The 20,524-nt window shown below is 36.5% G+C and overlaps 1 protein-coding gene across 1 annotated transcript in view; it reads left to right on the top strand.

The window, feature by feature from the left end:
• The window catches only part of LOC141847984 (protein PTST homolog 3, chloroplastic-like), a 57,332-nt gene that overhangs the window by 20,129 nt on the left and 16,679 nt on the right, over window positions 1–20,524 (top strand). The window contains exon 7 of the mRNA XM_074736091.1: window positions 12,212–12,263. Coding sequence (XP_074592192.1) covers window positions 12,212–12,263 — 52 coding nt within the window. The remainder of the gene's footprint in view (window positions 1–12,211; window positions 12,264–20,524) is intronic.

Raw genomic sequence — 20,524 nt, 5'->3', positions numbered from 1 at the left:
CGCACCACAGTTTTACTTTGAGTGGAACGACATTATTTTGGTATTGTATTTTGACGTATAATGTTGATGGAGAATTGGAGGGGGAAGGAGGAACAAGATGAAAAAGAAAAAGAAGAGAAAACAACTATATACATAATTTGAGATTTTTTTATCCTATTTAGAATGGTACAAGTTGACATTGTATCATATGAACAAAACCTATAAAAAAAAAAAATATTATTTTAATTTATCTTGATGTGTTTGTAGCATATTGTTAAACGAAATAACTAAAAGAATTCTCACTCTATATATCTTCTTTACATACGATGAGGTCTATTTATATACAAACTAAGAATTTTTCTAAGGAAAGAATCCAACTAAGGAAACTATAATTAGGCTAATTGACAACTAGCTAATTGAAGATATATTAACTAATATATACAGATAATACTTTCCCTCAAGTTGGCGCATAAATATTAATCATGCCCAACTTGTTGCAAAGATAATTAATCCGGATTCCATTTAAAGCTTTTGTGAAGATGTCCCCTAGTTTTTCAGTCTTCACATATCCTGTAGTGATCAAGTCTTGTTGAATTTTTTCACGAACGAAATGATAATCAATTTCAATGTGCTTAGTTCGCTCATGAAACACGGAATTTGATGCAATGTGAATATCGGCTTGATTATCACACCACAGTTTTGCTGGTACTAAAATTTTAAGTCCTACTTCAATCAACAATTGATATATCTACATTATCTCACATATAGACTGTATCATTACTCTATATTCTGACTCTGCACTGGATCGTGACACAACATTCTATTTTTTTACTCTTCCACGAGATTAAATTTCCTTCAATAAAAATATAATAACTTGAAGTAGACCTTCTATCTATTTTAGAACCTGCCCAATCTGCATCTGAAAAACATTTAATATGAGTGTGCCTATGATTTTTATATACTATACCCCTTCCAGGTGCTCTTTTCAAGTAACATAAAATTTGCTATAACGCTGCCTAATGATTAACTGTTGAAGATGATATAAATTGACTAACAACACTAACTCAATATGCAATAACTGGACAAGTCACAATAAGATAATTCAACTTCCCAACCAACCTTCAATATCTCTCAGGATATTTAAATAGTTCTCCATCTTCTGTGAGGTGCATGTTCTGAGTCATTGGAGTACTATAAGGCTTTGCCCCTAATTTTTCTGTCTCAATTAATAAGTCGAAAACATATTTTTTCTGAGATAGAAATATACCTTTTTTGCTCCTTATAACTTCAAGACTTAAGAAGTACTTTAGCACCCCTAAGTTTTTTGTATGAAACTGAGTAAAAATGAAGGATTAAAGAGATGAAATTCTCATAGTATCACTTTCAGTGATAACAATATCATTCACATGCACAATTAACAGAATGATACTAGCTCCTGACTGCTTATAGAACACAGAATGATCAGACTTGCTTTCATCATACTAAATTTTTTAACAACTTGACTAAACTTTCCAAACCAAGCACAAGGACTCTGTTTCAAACCATACAAAGATTTTTGAAGACGACAAACACGCCCTGTTACGCCCCGGGAGATAGTTTTCCAGAAATTTCGGCAGCATCTCCCCTGTAACAATGGACTTTTCCTGAATACATACACATATATAAGGCCCACACGGCCAATCCATAACAGGCTATGGATTTATACAAGTAAAATAGAAATAAATGTGACCCACACGGCCACTCAACACATCCTACTATAGTATCACAACCACGCATGTATATCAAATCCGTCCAGGAATTCGATAAACAACTCGAAATGGAAACAAAAATATCGAATCAGCGGAAAAACCAAGTACTGAAGGAAAAACACATCCAAAAGTCTAACATGTCCAAATAAACCGAAACACCAAGGTTCGGGACTAGCAGTGCAGCTCTCCAGATGGCATCAACCTGAAACGGATACAGGTAAACGGGGTGAGTTCCAAAAGAAACTCAGCGGGTATCTAGCAGATATGTGTATAAAGCTATCAACAGTAATAGACATGCTGTACAGTCTACTGGAAGGTAAATAAGATAGCAAACTGAACAATAGTAGATCTGTACATACCATAGTCCGATAACCAATAGTAAGGTGAAAGGGAATCCCCAAACCAACACATAGGTATCCTGTGCATGCATGTCATCCAAGTGCATCAAACAAGTGCAGCAATCACAAACAAATGCAATAGTGCAGTATGCACATGGTGCAATGCATGTCCTGGTCACCCCTGAAGGTCGCGTGGGAGCCAAAACCCGTCAGAGTACTCATCCACAGTGGTGAAGTCGTCGAGTGGGTAGGGCTGTGACCTCTGTGCACTCTGCCGTCACTGCTCCTGCGTGACCGAGTGGACAGGATGTCCTCGAGGTGTACACCTATCCTGGTACCCAAATCATAAGTGGGCGAGCAAGCTCTCATCTCCTGGTCACAATGACAGAGGAGGGATCCCTGTATGCTACCACGCTACGAAACCACTATCCTGGGTGGCCTAGCGGAGCTGCTGTCAGGGCAAGTATGCACCAATCTAAAGGTTTCCACTAACCCATGAGTGGATTGTGTGTGTAAATCATACACAAGCGACGGACTCACACCTGTGCTGCTATAATAGGAGCGACTCGACTAAAATAGGAACAGGACGCCAATAATCGCTAGGCATGCAATTACACACACCCTTTGATTGGTAGCCCGCATGTAACTGACGTCGGACTCAACAACAATGGAATCCCGCACGTCAGTATGCAATATATGCAAGCATGATGTATGACACTAGTCCATGCATCATAATCCAACTACATATCCATAAGTATGGTCCATGCACCACCTATCCATCTATAGGTCTATCATATGCTCCGATACGAAATAAGATAAACCAAGCTAAAGCATATGAACAAGTATCCGATGGTATCAAAATCAATAGGTATCAGATAAACAAGCATGGCAAGGTATCATATGGTCTTAAGAAATGACTAACTGATATCTACAACATGAATAAGTATACTATACTATCAAATAGCAACACTGTCTGATATCAAAAGCAGATCAAGGTATCAAGTGAAATAAATATGAACCAAAACATGAATTACTGATAGCTAGCAATTACACATATCGTAAAGACCTATCTATAAGGATAAGTCAAGGTACCCGCCTGCCAAGATAGGTTGCGTGTAATCTCCGAGAAAATCCAATAATCGAAACCTACCAATAGACGGATCCAAGTCCTGCAGTTAGGGTCACTGCCCATAAATACCAGAATATATAACAAAGTCAAAAGAAAACCCTAACTGACATTTAGGGTTAATAATCCATCATAATAACTCAATCCCATTAATCCATACTTCTATCAATTCCATTGCTAATCATTAAACCTAATAGAACATCACAGAACACTTACCTTACTTCTGTTCCCAATAAATCCCTAGATCCGGTTGCTTCCAATCATTTTCTTCCTCCTTGCTGCCAACAACCAATTAACTCCACCGATCCAATTTCCACTCAAAACAAGCTGTGAATCCATCCAAAATCAGGAATCAACATCCCAGATCCAAAGATAACGAGAAATCCAACAAAATCCATAAGTAACCATGCCCCTTACCGATCCTTATAGAATTTGTGCCCTAGCTCACGGCAGCGACGACCGGAATCAAAGAAACAAAGAATCACCAACTACTGAGGTGTAAAGTCGGTGAAGGAAATCGAGGTAGAGATCTCAGCTTCGGCACCAAATCGGCCGCGCGGAGAAGACTGCTCGGCCATGGATTGGCGAAGGGATGATCGACCGGCATGAATTGAACGAAGAAGAAGAAAGACCAGGCGGAGGAGTCGGCGGCTCAAAGTCGCGGTGGAGGGAATCTACCGAAGGAGGAGGAGAACAGCTCGGGATCGGAAGCCGAACACCCTGCCGACGGCGGCGGCCAGGGCACGTCCACGATCAGCTGCGTCCAGCTGCAACCGGCGACGAGCACGGCGGCGTACGACGACTACGACGGTCGGCGGCGGCTGAGAAGGGCTCGCGATAGGAGGAGGGCGAACGGCCGGTGGTACTGCACTGCCTCGCTCCGCTTGCGGACACCAGCTCGCGCTGTGGAGAAGATAACTCACGGCGAGATCCCGATCGGAATCGCGGCGGAAGACACGAGGAGATGCTACTGTAGGTTTCTTAAAGGGTGGTTTTAGTTAACGGGTCGGTTTACTGGAGATCCAATACCCATTAACCCTAACTTAACAATCGAACCCAAGTCAAACCAACCAACCCTGGCTAAACCAAACCAGCTCAACTAGTACTGTAGCAACCCGGATTTAAGTTTGGTTCACTTGGTTCAGTGGCCAAACGACCTCCGATTTGGTCCAAACAAGTTTCGTTTGGTTCGTCTCCGCGAGACGATTTTTTTTTCGTATCCATGTTGATATTATTCGGTATCTTACACGCCCTATCCTCCCTAGCAGCAAAACTAGGAGGTTGCTCTATATATACCTCCTCTTGAAGATCACCATGAAGAAAAATATTCTTGATATTAAGTTGATGTAAAGGCCAATGATGAGTAGCAACCAGTGAAATAAATAATCGAACAGATGTTAACTTTGCAACAGGAGAAAAAATATCAGAATAATTCACACCATAGGTCTAAGTATAGCCCTTAGCAACAAGACAGACTTTTAGTTTGACAACTGACCCATTCGGATTGACTTTAACTATGAATATCCATTTGCATCCAATAGCCCGTTTACCTAAAGGTAGATCAACCAAGTCCCAAGTGTCATTGTCATCCAAAGTTTTCATTTCCTCTATTATTGCTTCTTTCCAACCAGGATGAGATATGACCTCACGGACATTTTTAGGAATGGAAATAAAGTCAAGTGACGCAATAAAAGAGCAAGAAGAAGATGTTAAGCCGTTATAAGAAACAAAAGAAGAAATATGATAAGTACACAAACGCTTACCTATACATAACGCAATAGGAAGATCATCACTTAGAGTTGGATTTGAAGACAAAATAGTAGGTGTAGGACAAAAATCAAGAGCTTGACGCCTGGAGTATACTCGAATCATAGGAGGCTTGTCAAGAGCCAGTTCCGAGACAGGTGCGGAGGATGTGATAGAATATACCAATAAATCATCATTTTCCTTTTGAGAAGTCGAGATAAGTGAGGATGGGAAATAAGGTGTGTCTTCCATGAAGGTGACATCAATTGAGACAAGATATTTATTAATACTGAGATAATAACACCTATAACCTTTTTGAAGACGAGAATAACCGAGGAAGATACATTTCAAAGACTTGAGATCTAATTTAGTGACATGTGGACGAACATCCCGAACAAAACAAGTGCTACCAAATATCCTAGGATTAATAGGAAACAACGACTTATTGGGAAACAGAATTTTGTAAGGGATCTCATCATGAAGAACAGATGATAGCATGTAGTTAATGAGAAAACATGTTGTAGAAACCGTATCTGCCCAAAAAGATTTGGGAACATTCATTTGAAATAAAAGGGTCCGTGCAGTCTTAAGATGTCTGTTCTTACGCTCAGCCACACCATTTTGGGATGGAGTATCAACACAAAAGGTTTCATGAAGCATACCATTTTGACTCATGTAAGATTGAAATAGACTGGATGTATATTCTTTGGCATTATCATTTCATAAAGTACGGATGAACGTATTGAACTGAGTTTTAATCTTGGCACAAAATGCATAAAATAGAGAAAATAACTCAGAACGATTTTTCATTAAATATAACCAGGTTACACGAGAATAATCATCTATAAAAGTGACAAAATACCTAAAATCATGTTTAGACAAAATAGGACAAGGACCTCAAATATCAGAATGAACTAACTCAAAAGGAATAATAACACGTTTATTTATTCTTGTACTCAAACTAACACGGTGATGCTTTACAAACTGACATGACTCACAATCTAATGAAGACACCTTATTATATTGTGGACAAAACTTCTTGAGCAAAGGAAGAGATGAATGACTTAACCTACAATGAGCCTCGAAAGGAGAAGTTACACTTGAGCAAGCGAAGGATCTTGCGACAGGTGGGTTAAGAATGTAGAGGCCTCCAGACTTATGTCCTTTACCAATAATCTTCTTCGTCAAAAGATCCTGAAATAAACAATGATCGAGAAAAAATGAGATGTAACAGTTAAGATTACGAGTTAATTGACTAACAGAGAGCAAATTAAAAGATAAATTAGGTAAATGTAAGATAGAGGATAAAAAAATAAAGGAGTAGGATTGATAGTGCCAAATCCACGAACACAAGATGGAGATCCATCAGCTAAAGTAACAATTGGAGTGTTAGATTTGAGTGAAAAAGTAGAAAAGAGATTAGAATTACCTGTCATATGATCCTTGGTCCCAGAATCAATGACCCATTTAGAGGATGAGGAAACAAGACATGTGTTATAGTTACCTGAATCAGCAATAGCAGTGACAGAGGAAGATGCAGATTTGAGTGATTTCTGATATTGAGAGAATTTGACAAATTCATTTGCAAAGATAAGAATTGATTTATCAGGGATATCATTAGTGGAAGCAATATGAGCCAAGTGTTTTTGTTGATTTTTTTACTGAAGCTTTCTGCACTCAAACTTTGTATGGTCCGACTTACGACAATAGTTGCATATAATACTATTAGAATTTAACGTTCGAGTTTCAATGTCTTGCGAGCCTCCTCCTTTGTTTCCACTGTGAGTAGTTGATTTTTTAGGCACATAATTAGTGTTGCGACTCACCAAAGCACCACTAAGTGGAACAGGGGTAGTATTTTCTATATGGAGAATGCAACTAAATACATCTTGTAAGGAGGAGACCTCAGAACCAGAGAGAATTTGTGATTTGGCAGATTCAAAGTTAGGAGATAAGCCAGCGAGGAAGCTCATGATAACCATTTGCTCTCGTTGGCGTTGTTGAACCTTCACATTAGGGCTAAAGGGCAGCAACATATTAAACTCCTCATATATCTTCTTGAATGCCATAAACTAATTAATCAGTGGTTGATCTTGCTTTTCCACGTGGTAAAAAGCTTTGCAAACCTCATACATACGGGAGATATTCTCTTTTCCAGAATACAGAAATTTTAAATAATCCATCAATTCTTTAACAAATTTACATTAATTAATCAAACCAATTACCTCACTATCAATACAATTTCGAATATGAAGAAACAAGCGGGCATCCTCTCTCAACCATGTCTGCCTCGAATCATCTTGAGGAGGGTCATCAGTCAAATGTCAATTTTTGTCAATATTTCGTAGGTAAAGACAAACAGTTTTACTCCAATCCAAATAGTTTAAACCATTTAACTTGTAATCCGTGATTTTAGACATCACAGGCACACATCCGTCACAACAGAAGACTTATTTTTATCCATGAGATTTTATTCCAAAGTATGTGAAATAAGAGACAAAGGAAGGAGCACGGCTGAAAGAAGACCAACTTATCTGTAGGAAGGTAGGTGTGATACCAAAAAATCACGGCTTTCGTGATCGCCAAGAACCGCGGTCTAAGGATGGTTTCGCTGGCCCTCAGATCGCAGGGTGAAAGATACGTCGTCTTTCAGAGCCGCGCCTACGGGTGTCGGGGAGGACGCTTGTGATCGCGTCCGAGGAAAAACTTAAGGAACGAAGCATCGACGAACGGAAGGAACATAGGGAAGCTTCGAGGCGTCTGGTTGGTGCGCCAGCTTCAACGCGAATGTAGGGAAGCGGGCGTCGGTTCGTCGACGATCGGAGCTGCTGTGATGCGATGATTCAACTGCGAGAACAATGACGATGGCGGTGGCTTGCGGTGTCAACAACGGCTGTGGCGGATTAACAAGCGGCCGGTAGGGAACGACTCGCGACAGGGACTACGTTGGCGAGTTCGCTGCAAGTGGCTGGTAGAGACTACCGGAAGAGATCATTCGCTTGAACAACGATCGGACCAAAGGAAGACATCATGGAACGAAGGAGGCTTCACAAAAGCACGGAAGTCGAGGAAGAGAAGGAGGCTTCACAAATTAACATTTAAGTAGCAGAAGAAAAGAAAAATTAGGGTGAGAGAAAGGTATTGGCTCTGATACCATGTTAAATGAAACAACCAAAAGAATTCTCACTCCATATATCTTCTTTACATACGATGATGTTTATTTATATACAAATTAGGAATCTTTTTAAGCAAAGAATCCAATTAAGGAAACTATAATTAGGCTAATTGATAACTAGCTAATTGAAGATATATTAACTAATATATACAGATAATACATATAAAAGGGTGTTGAATGTCATTACGACACAATACTCAATGATATAATTGACAAAATGACACAATATAGATAGGCTGTGGAGCAATATCAAGTGTTGATTATTTATCAAAAAGATACATCTCAACTGTGCTGCATGGTAGAATCTGCAATCAATCACCTAGAATTTCCAAGTGATTAAGTCCATGATTTCGAACTTGAGATTATGGATGACATTGATGAAAATTATGAGGAAGAATTGCATTGTGATGACTAGTAGTTCCCCATCAATTGATTGTTGGCAAGGGATATCCCTCGAGAAATTTGCCTCTTATTATTGGTCATTGTTATCATTCTTTATCAACATCATCTCCTTTGGGGGAATTTGACTACAATCCCTTTTAGTTGATAGTTCTCCGTGCAGTAATAATCACAGGAATAACTTTGGCAAGTGACATAGAGATGAAAAGAGCAAGAGGGAGCTTCAGTGACATTGTGGTTATTCAAAATGGTTGGGTGGCCCGCCCTAACCTGTATCGAGGAACTACCTTGATGACTCTTCAAGTTTGATGGACACATCAACTGGCTCTATCTCATTGTTCATTCTTGCTTAGTTGGAAAAGTCAAATGTTGTAATGAGAAGTGGCACTGAGATGAGGAGAGGGTAAGGAACTTTAGTGACAATGAGGTCATTCATAATGGCTGGTGGCCTGACCAACCTGCACCAATGAAGTTTGGTGACTCCTTAAACTTGATGGACACATCGGTTGGCTCTATCACCTCCAGCATTCTGCCTTGGTAGTTGAAGTAAACGGCTTAATGACAAGGATAGTCAAGTTGGTGGAGGAAATGATCACTTGCAGCCCTATGACGTCTTTGATTTATTCTATGGCTGCAGTAGATGTTTTCTGGAATTAAGTCGACTTTATATGGATGCCCCTTCATGGCTGCGTGATTGTTGTTGGTTTCTGGCTTCCTCATCTTGAAATGTCCCATGGCTATCTCTGGAAACATGTGGATTTGGTCCAGTGGTTGGCCTTTCTATTTTCCATATTCCCCTCCAAATGGTGCATCATCTCGCCTTACCGTCAATGAAGAAACCTGTTAACTTGGTCCCTTTGTGCCACCTTCCCTTTTGGTGCAATTGCTATATATAGCTTCGCCAAATGTGCAAATATTAGGCTATTGGGTGGTTCAGTTTTACACAAAGGGGAATTTGGGCTTTCTCTCTATGGATTGGATGGGTGTTCACTCTATCAGTGTACTTGTGAACTGGTAAGTCCTATGTAATTGAATTTTATTCAGCATAACGACATGGGCAAGTTTTGCCAAAGTCAAGTAACTAATCTTTTTGTTGTGGATGTTTGGTATGCTTCCTTGCCCTTGTTGGGCTTGAGAGTGTCTGGTGGTGAGTTCCCACTTGAGTGACTCTCCCACAAGCTCAGGAGGTCCTAGTGTCCTACTGTTGTGCTTTAATAAAGAAACATTATACTTTTGATGTGAGAGCTATCATTAACTTGAGTTTAAGGATTTTGGATCAGGGACCTGATATGTTAATGAGATAGTAATTTTATCTAAGTGGGTCGTGACCATTAGTATTTTAACCGGGTTAACTATGACTAAATACATGAGATGCAATTTTAATAAAAAAAGAAGTGAGGATATTTAAGTTAAATGATTAAAATTTATATATTTCTAGATATCTTGAAGCTATTGTTCAACGATATTTATCAATATATCATTAATAAGGAAAAATCGTGGTTAAAATGAAGAAGATTAGAGTTTTTGTGCAATTAAGATGTGCTTGTTAGACTAAAAGAAAAATTATAGGTCTGGTATGACCAACCGTATATTATAAAAATGTTGGGCAATTATTTCAATACAAAATTAAATTTACCATAGATAGAATAATAATATGAATGAATAGAGTTACTAGAATAAAATACACCGTGTAGGACTAGTTAGATGTAGCTCAATTTTGTGGTGAAATAAGAGAAAATTGTTAAAAATTATAGATTTTTTAATTACATAAACTGAATCAATTGAGGTTGAAAGTAAGAGGTTGATACTTTAAATATATACAAGTATCTCACATGGGTATGCATCTAGATGTTTAACACCTCATTTTCTGAAAGTTTTACATCTGTTCTGTCAATGACGATGCTAGTGTCTTATACAACTCATCATGTTTTGTCAAAGTGCATCATTTTAAAACCACACCCAAGCAATCGATTCAATCCTCTAAATGGATAACTGTAGGCTAACCCATATTGATTTCTATAAAACCTGGAAAAGAATTGGACTATTTTAAATCGTTATAGAAGCATTGCATTGGTGTTGGCTGAGAGAATCTCTGATGAAGTGGTAGGTTTAGCTTTGAATCCTCATGGCAATATTTTTTTTTAAAAACTAAGTTATCTTACCTTTTATATAGTTAATATTTGTAAAAATATCATTCATGTCTATGGTGTCATAGTCCAGGCCAACCAGTTCGATAGGTTTAACCAGTTAACCATTGCACTGATTGCTGGTTCTTTATCCATTCTGATTCTGAGAACAATGTCAAGAGTGTTAGGTCTAAAAGGGTATGTAGGTAGATAGTAGAACTATATTATTACATAGAGTTCATCCGAAGGATAAAATTCATGTAACTGACAGCTGGGCACAAGTAGTTAGGCTCTGACTTTTTTATATATGCTGCTAAGTCTAAGTGGAACTTCAATAATGGTTAAATTTGAGAGCTGGTGGCTTGCAGCTGCTAATATAGATAGTGTTTATCAAATCACCACTCTAGCTCTTACTCTCACGCTTCCTCGTTGATGCTAAAAAATGGCTTATTTTCACCACCTTTGTCTTATTCATGGATGGTGAAATACTTATCTCTTGTAGGTGATAAATAAGATTATGTTTCAGTCATGATCAAAATTTATTGTTCCCAGTTATTATGGAGGTTCCAATTTCAAATTGTTATCATTAACTTCTGTGTTTTCATCCTTTCTAGAAGTTGGTCCATTCTGATATTGTTTTCATTTAAAGTGCGAGAAAATATTACTCTTTATTCATATTGATGGGGAATCCTAAGTTCTTTAACAACTTAAATGTCAGATAGCCTGTCAAAGGTTGCACCGCTTTGCAATTTTCCCTCGGACATTTGGAAATATGTGTGCATCTTATTTGTTTGAATTCAGTTATCCTTTTGCTAGGAGGTAGATCAAGTCAGAATTTGGATAGGAAATGTCATCAACAGTGCATGTGTGTTTTGTTTATTTGTGAAGGATCCATGCTGTCTATGATTTAAGGAAAAGTGTTAGAAGATGGCACATTTTAGGAGTAAACTGAATTTTTCATAGTCTACATAGTTTTGGGAGTAAAATTTTCCTTCAAAAAACATGCGAATGATGTTGGACCAACGATATCAGATTCAAGAATTTTTATCTTTAATGAATTAGACTCGAGTATTGCCACATTACAATGTATAGTTTGAACATAGTGATATACCAATAAGGATCTAGTAATTTAGTCCAAAAGGATTGTTTCTTGCAATCCATTAACAAACAACAAATAAGGCCAATGCAGCCTCAATTATTTTTGAAAATTATACTGATGTTCTTTGTTCTTAATGGGCTACATTATCCAATTTCCCACCGGCCACTTGAAGCGCACGAGGAAGTAAAATAGTTTTTTATTCTAGAAAAATACCTATTTATCAGAGAAAACACTTTCCTTCTACAACATTTTTTTTTCAAAGAGGATGAGACCAGGAATTTCGTCCAGTGTCAAGTTACACAATGGAATAACGTATCAAGCTACTTAGTGCCCTTAGAAAACCACATTAAAATCTCGTTATTAGTACCAAATCATTATGGTTGCTGTTGCCATTTTTTTTCTATTAACTTTTGATAACTGGTGAATTTTTATTGGAATTCTCCTTATTATATTTATCCAATGTTAAACTTTGCAGGAAGTTGGTGCTCTGGTCTACGGTCTTGTGGCTTTATCCTGGAATTTATGAGGTAACTGAAGTAGAACATATGCTTGATTGAAAAGTGATATTTCATTGTATGGAACTTCTAGCCTCCGTATATTGACACTAGGAATGTAGACTAGTCTAAAAGTGTTCTGATTGCATCACTCATCCAACTATTTTTTTTTCATGTATACTGGGTAATCATTTTACTTGAATCTAATTAGTTTATCTTGTACTTTGAAAATTAAACAATATTTGAAATTACTATGTCAATGTATAAATGATATGCTGACCTATTCCATTTGGTGCCATGTGGAATTGCTGGATGAATTTGAAAAATATCTTTAGGAGTTTACTGAAACGAACTTTTGTATAGATTCATTGAAACCTCCAAAATACACAAACATTTGCCAAACCCAATGAGGATTATGAGAAGCCAATATGTACAACATAATATGTTTCAGCTTAAGCCCACATTTTCTATGACAGAAAGAATGAAGAAAGGAAACTAATGGTGAGAAAGGCAGGTGGTATCTGCCTGTCTGTTACCTTACACAGAACAAAAAAGAACAACAACAACAACAACAACAACAACCAAGCCTTATCTCACTAAGTGGGGTCGGCTATATGGATCCTTTTACGCCATTGAGCTCTATCTCCTATTATATCATCATTTATATTTAAATAAATTTTATCTTGTTTTATTGTTGCTAACCAAGTCTTTTTTGGTCTACCTCGCCCTCGTTTGATATGCGTATTTGTCATAGTTTTACACCGCCTAACTGGAGCATTTATCGGTCGTCTAAGTACATGTCCGTACCACCTTAAACGTGTCTCACGGAATTTTTCCTCAATAGATGCAACTCCAACTTTCTCTCTAATGCTCTCATTTCTTATTCTGTCCATCTTCGTATGTCCACACATCCATCTTAACATCCTCATCTCCGCAACTCTCATCTTTTGCTCATGTGCTCGAGTCATAGCCCAACATTCAGCGCCATATAACATGGAAGGTCTAACTGCCGTTTTATAGAACTTTCCTTTAAGTTTTAAAGGCACTTTACGATCACATAAAACACCTGATGCTCTCTTCCACTTCAACCATCCTGTTTGTATTCTATGTAAGACATCTCTCTCAATCCCTCCATCGGCTTGCAAGAATGATCCTAAATATTTAAAACTCTCAGTTCCAGACAACTCATCATCTCCTATTTTAATACTTGTCTCATTACGTTCAATATTGCTAAACTTAAATTCCATATATTCTGTCTTTACTCTACTAAGCCTAAAACCTTTTTCTTCTAGTGTTTCTCGCCAAGATTCTAATTTAGCATTTACTCCCTCACGTGTCTCATCTACCAATACAATATCATCTGCAAACAACATGCACCATGGTACGGTATCTTGAATGTGTCCAGTAAGTTCATCCATGATTAGTGTAAAAAGATAAGGACTTAGGCTGCGTTTGTTTCCGGAGACAGGGACACAAATACAGAGACAGAAATAGGATTTCTGTCTCCGCCCCCGTTTGATTTTGAGAGACAGAGACAGAAATAGGATTTTGTCTCCGTCTCAGATAGAATTTCTGTCCACTTTCAAACTGGGGACACTGAAATGGAGACGGAGACAGAATTTCTACTCATCTCCGCTTCCGGCACCGTCACGCCGCCGTCCGGTCACCGCCGACGGAGACCATTGTAAATGCGTCCCTGTCTCTACTGTCTCTGTATTTCTGTATTTCTGTCTCTGTATTTCTGTATTTCTTAAACCAAACGCAGCCTTAGAGCTGACCCTTGATGTAACCCTATCTTTATTGGAAATGCTTCAGTTAATCCGCCTGAAGTCTTCACTCTAGTCGTTACTTCCTCATACATATCCTTAATTAGGTCAATATATACTACGCTAACACCCCTCTTTTCTAGAATTCTCCATATAATTTCCTTTGGGACTCTATCATAAGTTTTTTCTAAATCAACAAATATCATATGTAGATCTTGCTTTTGCCCCCGATACTTTTCAATTAGTTGCCTGAGAAGATGTATAGCTTCTATTGTCGACCTACCAGGCATAAACCCAAATTGATTTTCGGTGACCATAGTCTCTTTCCTTAATCGTTTTTCTATTACTCTTTCCCAAAGTTTCATGGTATGACTCATTAATTTAATGCCCCTATAATTTGCACAATTTTGTACGTCCCCCTTATTCTTATATAAGGGAATTAGAGTACTTACTCTCCATTGATCTGACATTTTCTTTGTTTTCAATATCATGTTAAATAATTTTGTAAGTCATTTAATACCTTGTTTCCCTAGGCACTTCCTTACCTCTATCGGGATATCATCTGGTCCAACGGCTTTTCCATTTTTCATTCCGTTTAAAGCTTGTTCTACTTCTGAAATTTGAATTCTACGGTAAAAATTTAAATTTCTATACTCATTTGACCTGCTTAACCTAAGTTAAGTTGATCACCTACACCTTCATTAAAAAGTTGATGAAAATACCTCTTCCACCGCTCTTTTATTTCTCCATCATTTACTAATACCCTATTGCATTCATCTTTAATACATCTTATTTGACTAATATCTTTTGTCTTCCTCTCTCTCACTATAGCTATTTTATAAATGTCTTTTTCTCCTTCTTTTGTATCCAATTTTCGATATAACTGTTCAAAAGTTGTATTTTTAGCTTCATTCACTGCTTTTTTAGCCTCTTTCTTAGCTAATGTATATTTTTTTAAATTTTCTTCATTCTTGCAAATATATAATTTCTTATAGGCTATTCGTTTTTCCTTCACTTTTTCTTGTACTTTCTCATTCCACCACCAAGATTCTTTACTTGGTGGTACATGCCCCTTTGACTCGCCGAGTATACTCTTGGCTATTATTTTCAACTTTGATACCATTTTATCCCATGTTGTAGTAGGGTCACCGTATACTTCACCTAATACTTGTCCTTCTACCTTCTCCATAAATATGTTTTGTTTCTCATCCTTCAACTTCCACCACTTAATTCTAGGAGTAGTGGATATTTTCTTTTTTATGGATATTATGCTTAAGACATATATCCAATACTACTAACCTATATTGAGTAGTTAAACTTTCTCCAGGAATGACCTTACAATCTTTACAAATCCTTCTATCCCTCTTCCTAACCATAAGAAAGTCAATTTGCGATTTATTATTCCTTCTATCAAAAAGAAGTGACATGGAAATTTCTTTTCATTTCAAAATGGTTTTTTGCCTAAGTTGTGTCAAATGCTCCTATTTAGCCAATCCTCATTCATCTTGACCTAACAAAATTAAACTATAATTTTTTTGTTTAAATAGTTTTTAATATTTTTTTATGTTTTTACAAAATGAAATTCACAAAATTAAGTTTCCCTTGTTTCTTCCCTACAAGGAAATTTGGGGATATTCTCTTGTTGGTTTTATTCCCTCAGAGGAAACAAAACAAGAATCATTATCCTTATTTTTTCCTACAAATTTCTCTCTCACTTGTCTCCCTCCTACTTCTCTCCCTTGTACCCTTATTATGTCTTCTTTTTTTATATGTTTTAAGTGAAGATTTAATATTTTAACCTAGGTTGTCTCCTATACCTATGTATGGATTATGGATGAGAACTAAGATAGATGGTTGCTTTTGGATGAGGTATTGGAGGAAGGACAAAAGAACAAAAGGATAATTCAAACCTAAAAAGAAAGAAGAGGCGAAGATAAAGTGAAAATGTGAAATTGTATTGGGCTTTGTACTGGTGTACCTTGTGGAAGAAGCTAAAGCATCAATGGGTGGAATGGCCAAGGCGATCTTCAATTATGAACACATAAGCATAAGCTAATATGCAATAATAAATCCCAAATAAGCATATGAAAACACATAGCAAAAGGGTATTAGAAGGTGCTCACCTCTAGAGTCCTACAAAAGGGGAGCTCTTTGATCATCTAGGCAACTTTTTTATAATTCCTCAAAGTTCTTCAACAACTCTTCATAACATTTTTAGAGCTTTTAGTAGTAGCCTTTATTAATTTTAACAGAGAGATTAGACATGAAGAAGTTGAATGCCCCTACCCCTACTTCGAATTAAGCTAACTCAGATGATCTACTTGACCTATAAAATGATCCTATCTCAACACTGCCAAGTGACCAAACTATATTAAACTCAGATGAGTGTTTCACCACTAACTGATTCACCATGGTTGAGTTGCATCCTATTTAGGTGAACCTTAACTAACACTCTAACTAGTTTAGCCGAACTACATCCACTTTAGGTGAACATGATGAAGACATAAATTGATAAACTTAAAGATTGGTTAGAGGGGTAAATAGATGAGGAAAATCATGCATACTCACAACTTTTCAAACAGTTTGAAATTAAATTCATGTGCATGTGTGTGACATGTAGTGTATAAAATTATGTGCAATGACAAAAATAATATATAATTTGCAATAACAAAACTAGTAACAATAACAACAACATCCAAGTCTTATTCCACTAGGTGAGGTAGGCTATATTGATTCTTCTACGTCATTGAACTCTATCTTCTATTATATCATCATTTATATTTAAATAAATTTTATCTTGTTTATTGTTGCTAATCAAGTCTTTTTTGATTTTTCTCTTTTTCGTTTAATGTGCACATCTGTCATCAGGGTTTGAAATTTCGAGCCGTATCGCACAATATCAGCAAATTTTTCATTCCGTTGACAGACCGGCACCAGCACAGCACCAGCATAGCTGTTCCGGCCGGAAGACGCCCCCGGAGGCGTCACCCGGGCGTCGTTCCGCCGACAGACCGGCATCGGCACAGCACCAGTATAGCTGTTCCAGTCGGCCTCAGGAGGCGTCGCCCGGGCGCGGCGACGCCTCCGAAGGCGCCGCCCGAGCCCGGCAATGCCTCCGAAGGCGCCGCCCGAGCCCGGCGATGCCTCCGAAGGTGCCACCCGAGCCCGGCGATGCCTTCGCGTCGGGCCGCGCGCGACGGGGCACGTTTTTTTTTTTTTTTTTGGTTTTTTAAATTTAGGGTTTAATTAAGATTTTAATAATCAATTCCTAACTATAGTTGGGGATAATTTAAATAGACTTTATTAAAATCCATAAAATTATCATATTATTTTTTAAAATATTTTATTTTTATTTTTAAATATTTAGATTAAATTTTTTATTTTAATTAATATATTTTATATTTTAAAAATGCCAAAACTATACCGGCACGGTACGATACGGTACCGAAACTGTATCGTTCGGTCCGGGACCGAAACCTCGGCACGGCTCGATATTTTAAACCTTGTCTGTCATAGTTTCACATCGCCTAATTGGAGTATTTATTGGTCGTCTAAGTATATGTTCGTACTATCTTAAACGTGTCTTCTGGAGTTTTTCCTTAATAGGTGTAACCCGACTTTCTCTTTAATATATCATTTCTTATCTTGTCTATCCTTGTATGTACGCACATCCACCTTAACATCCTCATCTTTACAACTTTCATCTTCTACTCATGTACTAGAGTCATAGTCCAACATTCAACTTCTTATAACATAGCAGGTTTAACTGCTGTTTTGTAAAACTTTCCAACTACTTTTTCATTTTAAGCCATTTAATACATCCAACTACTTTTTCATTTACATCCCATTTAAAGTTTGTTCTACTTCTAAAGTTTGAATTTACGACTAAAATTTAGATTTCCAAATTTTACCTACTTAAATTACCTAACTTAAGTTGGTCACTTAAATCTTTATTAAAAAATTGATGAAAATATTGCTTCCATCGCTCTTTTATTTTTTTATCTTTTAGTAGTACCCTATTGCATTCATCTTTAATACATCTTATTTGGATAAGATCTTGTTTTCCTCTCTCTCGCTTTAGCTATTCTGTAAATATACATTCCCCTTCTTTTGCATCTAATTTTTGATATAAACATTCAAAAGTTTCATTCTTGGCTTCATTTATTGCTTTCTTGGTCTCTTTCGCTACTATATACTATTTTAATTTTCTTTATTTTTACAAGTGTATAATACCTAGGCTATTCATTTTTTCTTCACTTTCTCTTATATTTTCTTATTCTACCATCAAGATTCTTTACTTGGTGGTGCATGCCCCATTGACTCATTGAGTACATTCTTGGCTACTATTTTCAACTTTAATGTCATCTTATCCCATATCGTGTTCAAGTCGGTATGTGTTTCTTCTAATACTTGTACTCCCACTCTCCCCTTAAATATGTTTTGTTTTTCATCCTTTAACTTCCACCACTTAACTTTAGGAGTCATGCATATTTTTCTTTTATTGATACTATATTTGAGATGCATATCCAACACTACTAACCTATGTTGGGTAGTTAAATTTTCTCCAGGGATGAACCTTTACAAATTTTTCTATCCTTCTTCCAAACCATAAGAAAGTTAATTTGCGACTTATTATTCCCACTTTTGAACGTGACCAAGTATATTCTCTTTTCTTGAAGAACATATTAGCTAGTGTAAAATCATATATTATCGAAAAATCCAATATAGTTTTTCTTTCTTTATTTTTTATTCCAAACTCATAACCCCCATGCACTCTATCATATTCCTCATTTTTCACTCCTTGTGGCTATTTAGATATCTTCCTATTAAAATCATTTCGTTTGTCAGAATATTTTGTAATACCGCATCTAGGTCGTCCCAAAACTTAGATTTAATGTTTTCATCTAATCTTATTTAAGGTGCATATATATTAATTACATTAATAATTTCTTTCGCCACCACTATCTTAACAGTTATAATCCTATCTCTCTTTCTAATTACTCCTACTACTTCATCCTTTAACGAACTATTTACAACAATACATACTCCATTTCTTATTTTACTCATTCCTGTGTATCATAACTTAAATTTTAATTCTCTATCATCTTTGCCTTTTTTCTATCTATTTTGTCTCTTGTACACATAAAATATTAATTCTTCTCCTAGTTATGCTATCTACTATCTCTATTGCTTTATCAGTGAGCCTTCTTAGTTTCCATATTTTAATCGTAGATAATTAGTTTTCTTATAATATTTGTTTTTATCTAGCTTATGGTATGAGAATTCTTGCATATTTAATACTATATCAAAATTCTCATAGAGATGTAGTGGTCCTTATCGAGACATTACAGTCGGACCCTGCAGCGCGTTCCTTCCGAGAAACAACCTAGCATTAGCATAATAATTTAATGGATCCATCCATTAAACATTTGTCTAAAAGTCAACATTGGTTGATAACCTAATGCACCCCTCACCCTTTTTCATACGGGCTTGGGACCGACATCGACAGGTTTAAAAACAAAACTAGCAGTTATAAAAAAAATTGCACGACACAAAAATGTAAATTGCAACACTAGAACAAAATAAAGTGTGGTGAGAAAATAAAATAATGTATAATGAGACAAGTAATTTGCATTAAGAAGAATAATTAAATTAAAAAATAAATAGATAGTAATGAAAAATTAAAAAGAGAAATTAAACAACATAAATAGAGAAATTTAACGTAGTTCTAAGATCTCTCCTACTCCATGGCCCATGTCACTTTGGTGCAACACCTTCCCAAAACAAAAATTTTTACTATGAGAAATGGTTAAGCAAAAGTACTAAACAAGATTAGTGATCCAGATCACTTTGAGTATAAAAATATATCTCACAATTGTCTTGAGAGGATGATAACTACTAGAACAAATTTTCTTGATCTTAAGATTTACCAAAGAGGATGAATTAGATCAATCTAAGATCTACAATCTCTCTTTCACAAAATATGAAATAGAATGCAAAAGATAAAGTAAACAAAGGTGAATAGTTACCTAGAGAACCTAGTGTGCATATACGAAGAAAACATACACAAGGCACTGTAGAGGCAATTTTAGCTAAAACAACACTTAGTAAAATAATGAATTTTGAGATTTATGAGTTGAGTTTGAGAGAAATCCTCTAGAGCCTTTATATAGAGGATTCTTGGTGGACAGAACACATGATCCGTCTTATGAAAGAACTTTGGTCGACTAAAATTTAACCTTGTTCAACCAACATTGCAAGATAAGTGTTGGGTAATAGCTAACCATCATTCAATAATGATTTGTAAATGCTATTTACGAAAAGCAAACATAGTCGACCAACATTAACAAAAATACACCTTAGAAAATTAAATTTTGAAAAGTCAGTGTTGAATATTTAGTTGACCAAACTTCCACCATGGTCGATTAGCTATCACAGGAAGTGCTCCTAAATGATATTTGATACTTTGAACCTTTCTAAAGTCACTTGTAACTCAATATTAGCTTTAGTTAATCCCAAACATATCAA

This window comes from Curcuma longa, chromosome 16 (genome assembly GCF_044706935.1).
Source record: "Curcuma longa cultivar G26 ecotype Majalengka, Jawa Barat chromosome 16, ITB_CL_G26_1.1, whole genome shotgun sequence".
In the NCBI taxonomy this organism is placed as follows: Eukaryota; Viridiplantae; Streptophyta; class Magnoliopsida; order Zingiberales; family Zingiberaceae; genus Curcuma; species Curcuma longa.
Note: the sequence above shows the minus strand (reverse complement) of the source record. Positions and strands in the feature narration are given on the sequence as shown.